Here is a 10,664-nt window from a genome sequence, read left to right on the forward strand (position 1 = left end):
ATTCGCAATTATAATGAAAACAACAAACAAATGAATAGGCTGCAAAATCATTAACGTTTTAATTGGTTTGTTTTGATGCGTAGCCTATAAATACCAGCAAAACTTCTCAAGCACTATTTTGTTCTTTGACATGTTACGTAAGCCTTGTTTCACTTGACCAAATATACAAGTCAACTGGGTTTATCGTGACATTATGACATTTTTGCCAAATTTGGTGTAGTCACAAACTCAGACTCGTTGATGCAGCGCGTCATAGCGCGAATCACCGCTGCACGCGCTCCCTTAGTCAACAGTGTAAGTTTCATATAACTATAATATGAACCGTCTAAAATAATTAATGCTAAGATGAAGGTGAAATTGTTATAATCAGTCCCACAATAATAATTATTCCACTACTACTTAATAATAATAATAATAATAATAATAATAATAATAATAATAATAATAATAATAGTAGTAGTAGTAGTAGTAGTAGTAGTAGTAGTAGTAGTAGTAGTAATAATAGCCTAATTATGGATTAACAATTAAAAATTGTCCAATGCTTTTTAGTAGGCTACAGTTTGTTTTGTGGATTACGCAATTCTTACCGCTCGTACTACATGGTGGTGAAGGCTTGACGCCAGTCCGTGCCCGAGACGCGACAACCAGGCTCGTCGAAGATATTCAGCGTGTAGGTAGTCCTTTTCAGTCGTGCAATGTCTTCCACAACGCCCATCCCACCACGTTTTAAACAGTTCATTGGTTATTGGTAATTACATTGTATACGTTGAATTATTAGCTGCTGATAGATAGATAGATAGATAGGTATGTGATTGAAAGAATCAAAAAGGTAGCAAACGTTATTATTCCTATTAAATGGTTTAACCCCTCCCCACACATGCACACACACAGACAGGCACCCACGCACAGACAGGCACATGGGACTTAGCCAATATAACACGCAAATGCAATTAATTTCATAATTATATCGTTTTCTGAAGTGTAGCTTGTGTGATAAGTCACCTAGGCCCAAGTTTTACTTCTTGACCGCTGTCTTGCCACCTGTGGAAGCATTTCGATTGCTTGAATAAGGAAGTTTTGTGAACGAAATCATTGTGAAATCGCGCCATTTATGCTTATATCGATCCCTCTGATTACTCCTCTCTGATCTAATAAACATGAAACCTGTAAAAATGTTTTATTTATCGGCTACAACGACAATAAAGCAGACCAGCCATAGAGCCATGGCAAAACTTATCAGCATCCCCTCCCCCAGCTAACATGCACTCACAACTCTTTCTAATTCACTTTCCTGGTAACGCACATAATAATTATATCGGCGATTGCTTACCCGTACATTTTTAAACCCAACTTTTCTCCTCGCTCAATCCATCCGCCTGACGCACACTCGTTTTGTAAAGATGGGTAGGATAAATAATTATTGCTATATGTCTTGACATATTCCTTTTTGAATGTATATATACTTAGAGTACAATTAGAAATAAAATATTTTATTGTGTGAATAATAGATGCCAGCCAGCTGCAATAACCCAGCTGACCACAAAATGACAGGATGATGATATTATTTTGTCAGTTGACAAATTGGCATTTGGAAAGGTAAGCCGAGTTGTACAAAGATTTGCCTTCTTGCTGTTTCTACTGAAAATAGTTTTTTTGGGGGGGAAATTAGAAAGGCTATGCTGAATATCTAACAGTTCAATTGATCATGTTCTCGCGTTCATTTCGTTGCTTGATGTTTTTCACATTATTTAATTGAATATGAAATCACTATTCAGTCACAAATCCGTCTCGTTGTGGTGTTGTCAAAGCGTTTATGGTATAGCCTATGTGTGCATTTTTACATAAAGTGCACCTTTTTTTATTAGAGAAAACTAGCGTTTATTTATTGGAGTAGACTGCAGAAATAGGCTAATTGTTCTGTACCGCAGGCTGACGACACGCTAGAATTGCGCTGCAAATTATGCTTTTGTGGTGGGCGGCCTCCATAGCTTTAAAACGGACGCAATTCTAAAATTTAGAAAACATTATTATGGAACTTTCAGTCAGTATACAACGATAAGTGTAAGAGCGGTAATGGGAGTGGCAGCCTCAATCTGGTGGGAAAATAATGGCAAAGTCATGCCACAATTCACCCAAATCTATTTTAAATTAATGTCTGGTTCAGTTCATGACATGCTTACTACATCCCAGATTCAAAATAAGTTACTATGGATAATGTTTGGCGGCTAATTTGGATATGTTGTTTGTTTCAGAGCAGTTGAATATTTGATACCTTCTTTTTCCTATATCTGGATTTTTTCCCGCATGTACTGGATAAATGCCATTTATAGACATTAATGATTTGATATATGTTAATAAAATTTTATAAAATTACATTTACAATTTCAGTACAATGTGTTACATACGCACGTCAGCTGGAAGCGGTTCGGTCCAGTTAACCGGTACTGTCACGTAGACATCATCCCTTTCACCATTTCCTTTGCTTCAGTTACATCTCTCTTTTTAAGAATCCCTAATGCCAAGGAACAAGGGGTACACCCGGGCCCACTCACTCACAGATATCCATGGTTCGGCTAACACTACAATGCGGTCGCGATATGTCGGCTCCGTGATAATATTGATATTGATTGATTATGGTTTTGTGGTTAATATTTTAAACGCAGTGTATGTCTGTGGCTTAATCGCGACGGAAGACTGCCAGGGATCGCGATATGCGCACTGTTGGACATGCGGCTGTGTCAAAGTAGAAGGAAAGTATATAAAAAAATATAAAAATAGATTTCAGACAATTTAACAAATCGGCAATGGGCCTAAATCGTGGTTAATCAATCCAGGTCTTGGTGTTAAAATAATAGGCTTTATCGGAACGTCGACGAACACAATTTCCCCCCCTACATCCCCGCCTAACATCATATACGGTGCGAAGCACAAAATTCAAATAAATATTTGATGGGTCAATGTGTTGTAGGCTACACCATTGATCCCTTTCAAATAATTTCGGAGGGGTAGGAGCGGTACAGCCCACCCGAACAGGTGCAATGTGGACGACCCGCTGAAAGCAGGCCTTCTCGGAAGGCTGCCCGGCTCTCTCCACGAATGAGAACGATTCAAAGGCGTGCAGGTGTAGTCCCGTTTCTAAAAGGTGTCGGCCTCTCTCTGTGTGGTCAAGGCGAAGGCCGGTGTTCTCGAGCCAACAATTTGAATAGGATATAGAATTGTCCTCAGTCCAGCTATAGAAGGAGATATTGGACTGGTGCTTCAATGGCCTCACACATTCACACATCGCGCGTTTGTAGCTCACACTACACAGTAGATTTCGACATGGCGGTGCAAACTTTGAGTTCATACAGTCGGCGTCCCCTGTCCCCAATAAGGCACGTTTTGATAAACAACACTGGTGTGCGCTATAGCATTGGTTTCCATAAATGGTATCCTGCGATTGATATCAAATATTCGCCGGGCCGGTATTTATTTTTATATATTATATATATATTATATTATAGCACCAATGAGAACGGTAGCAAACAACAGCACATTAATGGGCGACGTAGATGAGTAATTATGAAGGAGGCGTTTTATTTGTGTGACAAAACATTTCAACTTGCTTACTTTATTCTTCTGCAAAGAGTAGCTTTGTTTGGGGAGCTACGGTGTCTCTGAATGGCTTTCCTTTTGAGTTAGGCTGGTAAAATGGGCAATTAAAAAGAAATAATAAATTAAAGAGGCTAAGGTGCCTCTGATGACATTTTCACTTAATTTACAAATGCGCCTCTCTGGCGCACGTATGTTTCGTCGTGTCGTTTGACATATCAGACATGATCTCAGTTTCACGGCTCATAGCCTACCAATACGTTATTTTTCAGATATTATCGGTCGGTACTGATATAACCCCAGAGCCCTGCATTGTCGTGCATCCCTAATTTGAACAGGAAACACCTCCAGCCAAAATTACTGTGCATTCTGTAATGGTGTCTTGATAACAACAACAAGACAAGGAATTCAATAAGTATGCGCGTTAAATATTTGCTGTAATGTTTTACTGTATGAAATGAACAAAAGACCCAACAATTTGCGGATGTAAGAAACGGATGGTGTGTTACTGTAATGTGAGCACTGAAATTAAAGTGCGCAGTAAATTGTTCGGTGTTAAGTCAACTTATACAAAGCACATGATCGTTGTACTCATAGGCACTCTGCTCGAGTTGATTGAACACTGGATATTGTACTGTGTAGGAGAAAAATAACTGGCAATAACACATTAGATTTGCACAGAAACTGGTATGGCTGTGATACAATGCAAGACGTGCTATTAACGAAATATAGACTTTGACAAACTGAAGAGCTGAAGAGCTATTGGCCATCATTCTAAAAGAGGCCATAGTAACGGACTCACAGATGGTATTACTGTCAACCTGCATCATACCTGTCCGAATTCTTATTCCTGTCATTCAGATAAATTTCATACCTGTGTCAGGCCAGTCAAAAGAGTCGCCAATACCTGTCATAACAAGTCCTTATTCACAAAGAGCATTTGAACTGTAAAATAAACAAGTTTTTGAACTGTAAAATATAAACATGAAAGAATGTCATTGCTATTCTTTGAATGTTATTAAGGCTGCTGAGCTGAATTTGCTTTTACAGTTTTGGTAGATTGCTTTAGACCTTTTGCCTTTTTTAATGTTGCTCTTTTCCCCTCATCTTTTTAAATGGCAAAGGGATATTGTTCTTCATGGTTCTGTTTATGTGTACTACAGATACTTCATGAAACATTTAATGTTGTCATTTTGTGTTTTGAAATCTACATGACTCCTAATTCTCATCAGTATTTAAAGCGATATGATTAGTAAATATTTGAATGCATATATGATCACATATGACACATACATGTTTTCATCAGGGTTCAGAGGTCACCTTGGATTTCTTTCAGTGTATGAAATGATGATGTCAACAAAATAAAATAAGGTCAATGGAATAACACATTTGCCAATGATATGCCAATCTCTAATTTCTTGTTACTGTATTTGTAGACACATGCATGTTTGTTTTTAGACTCTCGGTTAGTAAAAATGTCAACCTGTTCATGTCCATGTTTGCCACAGCACTTCTATTTTGAAATGCAAACCTTCGCAGTGGCACTGTGTTATTTGTGTCATTCAGTGATCACAGGTAATATCTTCCTTTCAATATGAGTGAAAACCTAAGACTTCGAATGGACACATTTTTATAACAATCACCATCATAATTTCAGGATGGTTATCAAATTTAAACATGGCCTCCCGTTATTGTGGTCTTTAATAAAACACCAAGCCTCATTTACATTCGATTGTGTCCGCCTGTACCTCAACCCAGCCGCCAAACAGACACAGCGATTTCACTCTGCATCTTTACCACATTTCCCCACTGTAGTTTACTCTTTCTTACACTGTTAATTAGGTGCACATTCTCAGTCAGACTCAGATCTGTGGTCTGTAGTCTCGCAAGATAAGCAACTGACCTTAAATCTGATGTACAAGTAAAAGCAAGTGTTGCACTATTTCTCGGCAAAGAAATAAAGCCTTTGTTTAATTTTTAGTCAAGATTAAGAACTGAATCCCAGGCCCCTATGTTTTAGCAACTGTTACTTATTACATTAGGGGCGACATGGCTCAGGCAGTAAGAGCAGTCTTTTGGTTGCCTGTTCGATCCCCCGCCTGGGCTGTGTCAAAGTGTCCCTGAGCAAGACACCTAACCCCCAAATGCTCCTGATGAGCTGGTTGGTGCCTTGCATGGCAGCCAATCGCCGTTGGTGTGTGAGTGTGTGTATGAATGGGTGAATGAGAAGCATCAATTGTACAGCGCTTTGGATAAAGGCACAATATAAATTCCAACCATTTTACATTTATTTTTTAAAATTAAAGTATTTTATTTTAGTTTGTCTATTGTTTAATAAATCAGGTTACATAGCTATACTGTACATAAATAACCATACATTTCAATAAAATATATTTAGACAATATATTAACTGCAATATATACATGCAATATATATGGATTTCATACTGTAATTTATTAAACACACAGACACTACAAAAAAATACATGATAAAAAAAAAAATAATAATAATAATCCAGGCCAACATGGAGAGTGTTCACTGGATACAGTCGCTTGCCTGTCAATCAGAGTATGAATGCAGTAGAAACGACGGTGCTTCATTTTGACAGAATACAGGGTTTGCTTCATTTTGACAGAATACAGGGTTTGCTTCAGCCCGTCCTGCTGCTAGCTGCTCAAAAGGAACTTCCGCCCGAACAGGGACTTGAACCCTGGACCCTCAGATTAAAAGTCTGATGCTCTACCGACTGAGCTATCCGGGCTCCGTGGCTGAGAGCCGTGTGTGACTCACTACCTACCGGGGTCTGGAGAGCAACTGCTTTGACTCATCGCCTGCTTCTGAAGAAGAGATAGATCCATTTTTAAAAAAGGTAAATCTGTCACCCTGCGTCATGAAATTAGCGTTTGTGATTGAGCGTGGCAGTGTGGCATAATGGTGAAAATCTACTGTCCTGTAGGTTTTCACTCCAACCCTAACAAAGCAAACCTGATTCAACAGTTAGAGCAGGGCTGCCCAACCCTGTTCCTGGAGTTCTACTGTCCTGTAGGTTTTCACACCGACCATAACAAATCACACCTCATTCAACAGCTAGAGATCCTGTTGTGCTGCTGACTAGCAGAATCAGGTGTGCCAGATTAGGGTTGATAGGCAAACGTGACAGGAGATCTGCAGGAACATAGTTGGGCAGCCCTTGGTTTGGGTTTGCTACTCGAAAGGTTGCAGGTCTGACTCCCAGGTGTGGTGTTTCCTTTGGAAATACATGGTTTTAACCTGGCTCACCACGGTAAGTATCCAGCTGTCGTCATGGATGGCGTCTAAAAAAGAACATAGGCTGTCTAAGTCTCTCCAACAAAAACATCCACTAAAATGTTCTAAACGTCTAAATGCAATAAAGGCTTTGTGATTATGACTCTTGAGACTGCGATTAGTAAAATGTCAAATACGAAATGAATCAGATCTTTTATCAACGTTTGATTAGCTGAGTACGGGGTGCTTTACGAAAGGCCCTTGGGTACGAGCTCCTGGTAGACCTGCTCTGGAGTCAGTCATGAAGATGTTCCACTCTCCGGTTCTTGATTGGCTCATCTCGAGATATTAGCGATTATGCGTATAAATGGGCTGCTTAAATCACCATCATTTACCTCCCAGCCTCTCCCCATCATGAGAGGAAGTCGTTCCGTATCTTGGGAACATTACCGTGTGAAAGTGATGGGTGGAGATGAGCGCTGTCTTCTGCCTGCTGGCTCATCAGCCTTTAAAGAGGAGCGACTGAGTTTCAGAAGAGCTTCCACCCTGGCCTGCGGTTCAGGACCACGCTGCGTGGGGAAATTACGCTCTCCGAGCGGGATCTCCAGATTCCAGTGTCTGAGCCTGACGGTGCCTGTACGCCAGCGCTGGCGTACAGTACGCAAGGGGCTCAATGGCAGGAGTTAACATTTTAAACTCGTATTCGGGCTTAAAATTGAATCCAGTGGAAACTTTTGCTATTATCTAAACGACGAATGGTCCGCTAGACGATTGAGCCTCTTGTACACCAGCACTGCCATAAAAAAACATTGCAACTTTTTTTTTTTTTTGCACAGATTGTACATTTTCCATCTAAATTTTCAACAGTGCTCTATTGGGGGTTATGCGGGTCATTTATTTCTCTATTTAATCCCTGTTTTTAATTTCGCCCTATTTTCTTATTTTATTTCAGCATTGATTCGGCTTTTTTATTGCAGGTCTGAATTGGTGAAATTTCAGTGTACGCACATTGAACACAAATCTCGGCTTTACACCAGGGGTCTCCAATCACGTGCCGTGAGGGCTGAGAATGCGCATGGTTTCCTTCCAACCGATCACTGCACCCGCAGATTTCGCTAATTAGTTCCATCCTCTCCTGGTCGAAGGTGTGTTAATTCGTTAAATCAGCGGGCGCACTGATTGGTTGGAATGAAACCTCCATGGCGCGCGATTGGGCACCGCTGCCTTACACCTTACGTCACGTAGTTCAGCAAGCGAAGGCGTCCGCTCTCATGTGCACGTCACGCGCTGTCAGGATTCTTATCAAACGGTTTGAGATTCCTGTCTGATTCCTGTTCAGTCTCCGTGATTGGACTCTCACCGGCCCGAGCAAAATGGCCGCTCTGAAAAAGAGCTGTTTCTGTAAAAACTGCTGGAGTTTCCTGTGCAGAGAGCCGTGGGAGCGGTGGACAGAGGAGGATACAGTCCAAAATGAAGACGGAACAAAACCTGCGAATGTCCACGTACTCAAGTGAAAGACGCGGAACTCGCTGAGCTGCGGTGGACATGAAGGGTGTTTAATCCGTCGGATGGACAGCTCAAACGGACGTCTCAATCTGAAACCTGGAGCAGAGGGAGGCAGCTCCTGGGTACAGGGACCTGTTGAATCCAGAACTCAAATACCATGATGAGAAATAACAGAAGATAAGAGAAGTACAAACGGAAGTATAAACGGTTATTAGGTAAAAAAAAACGTTTTTGTTGACAGTCTTCTTACTTTAACACTAACATAACCATAAAATATAAAGAACGTGTAATAGTGTTTGATTTGACAATTTACAGTGGAATTTAAGTGGTACTGTGATTACAGCCACTGAAGGAAAACATCAGTCCACGATTAAAATCAATTTGAAAACCTTTTCTTCCGGCTGAATAAAGGAATGAACTCGGAATTCAGCGTGGAGATGATGCGCTGACAGGCCCTTTGTCGTGCTGAAAGGGATCGGCGTTCTGCGGTCACTGTGAGACGCTGGAGACGGCATTCAGTCCTGCTCAGCTGTTTGCTGTTTGTGTCCATCATCATGTGCTCCTGTGAGATATGGTATTATGGCCATGAATATTAATACAAACTCCTGGTACGGACTGACAGTGCCGTGCCAGGGAAAACCCGATAAAGAGCAATGCTGCAGTAAAGCTGAATCTGCAGTTAGGATGCACACTGTAAGAAATGATTCAACATGTTCTTCAGCCTTGAGTTGACCTTCTTCCTGTGCCCTGAGAGCAGCCAGTGCTTCTGCTGCAAAGTCTTTATTCATTACACATTATAACAAGGCAACACATTTTCTCTTTTTAGTGGCAGCAACATTTTTTTGAATATCATTTTCAATATACCTTCTGGTAATATTTATTTTCTTTCCTTGGAATTGGCGTAATTTTATCATGAAGAGATGCATGCAGAAGGTCTTTCCTGGCCAGGTAGGCCAACTACAGCATTATCCAAATCAAAACTGGTCAAATGTACTGGTAACTGGAGAGATGAGTCCTTTGACAAATAATTAATTGGCTAGGCTACAGAGCTGATGTTCTGTTTCAAATAAAATTACCCCAAACATTTGTATAACAATATTGAGGACAACAGTCATTATTAATATTATTGAGTCTGGATTACCTTGAGAAATACTCCATCAGTCACTGCTATGAAATATTTTAGAAATCAAGCGCCAAAAAGCAGGGCCCACAGAATACAATACTAATTTCACTGTTACTTCATACAAGTGAACTACAGACATCAGTATATTCAGCCTGTGTGTGAATTTTATGTCATACATGGAGTAGCATATATGAAACATTTTACATTTTTCATTCGTTTAAAAAAAGTAGACTGGTATCTTGTGACTCGGTTGCTCCGATTGACAATCCCGGATGTATCATCATTTTCTCGTTTTTAGTGCGCTGTGTGTTTAAATAATTTCGTAAGGACGTGTATGACGTACAAAGCGTCGCCTGTGATTGGGCCATAGGGGTGACTCCCCCAGGTTGAAAGGTTACGTTCATTGAAACGCGTACCTCCAGCGCTTGCAGCCATGGCGGCGTACAGAGTCACTCCAGCTCTGCCCAGAGTTTTGCATGCATTCAAGGTGAGCGGCGCGTAGTCCAAAGTCTGCCTTATCTTGTTTTTTGGGCTGTGCTTTCAGCGTGGAGCGAAATATTTAATCTGTGCAACCGGTTTGCACGCCGCTCTACGGTCGATAGCAAACTCCAAAAAGGCAGAATCGTGGAATAGTTTGCAAGTTGCCCTCGTCTTTGTGTCCCACGTCTTAAAGCTGTTTGCCCAGTTTACGCGAAAAAATAAATATTGACGACTCTGCCATAAAAGTTTACAATGCATTTGATAAGACGTGCAAAGTGTCCGATTCAAACCAAACAGCTGTGTCAATGTCAAGGGTAGCGGGCTAACTAGCTCGTAGAACAACGATGTTATGATAAAGGAGCTGGGTACCGTGGCTATTTTGCAAGACACACTAACTAGCTGTCTAATGATATAATTTATAAAAAGTTAACGTTAGCTACGTGTACGACACTCAGCAGAAGTGTACATGAGTTTTGACCGCTTGTTACAAGCAGTTTTCGCTGATGGTGTACATGACAACGGATACGCGAACTCCGCTTGTAACAGACGGTCAAGTGTAACAAGTCATGTCACCTGCCAGTGCTTGGCTAGCTGTAAAGCTACTGGTACAATCAACCGATTTTCTAGCGATTGGCAATCGACACATTCTCCGTTTTCATACGTAGCTCGCTAGTGGTCTAGCTACGTATGAAAACAGTTTGACGACGACATCTTTAGT

At 40.8% G+C, this 10,664-nt stretch overlaps 1 protein-coding gene and 1 non-coding gene across 2 annotated transcripts in view; one reads left to right on the plus strand and one right to left on the minus strand.

Annotated features, from left to right (window-relative positions):
- Positions 1-6,279: 6,279 nt before the first annotated feature.
- Positions 6,280-6,352, minus strand: trnak-uuu (transfer RNA lysine (anticodon UUU)). Its single transcript has one exon. It is a non-coding gene; the product is annotated as a tRNA-Lys (tRNA).
- A 3,500-nt stretch (positions 6,353-9,852) lies between these two features.
- pcca (propionyl-CoA carboxylase subunit alpha) overlaps positions 9,853-10,664 on the plus strand; it is a 144,488-nt gene continuing 143,676 nt past the window's right edge. Inside the window, exon 1 of the mRNA XM_061225833.1 lies at positions 9,853-9,953. Coding sequence (XP_061081817.1) covers positions 9,900-9,953 — 54 coding nt within the window. The 5' untranslated portion in view covers positions 9,853-9,899. The remainder of the gene's footprint in view (positions 9,954-10,664) is intronic.

The sequence above is a fragment of the Conger conger genome, chromosome 17 (assembly GCF_963514075.1).
Source record: "Conger conger chromosome 17, fConCon1.1, whole genome shotgun sequence".
NCBI classification, from domain to species: domain Eukaryota; kingdom Metazoa; phylum Chordata; class Actinopteri; order Anguilliformes; family Congridae; genus Conger; species Conger conger.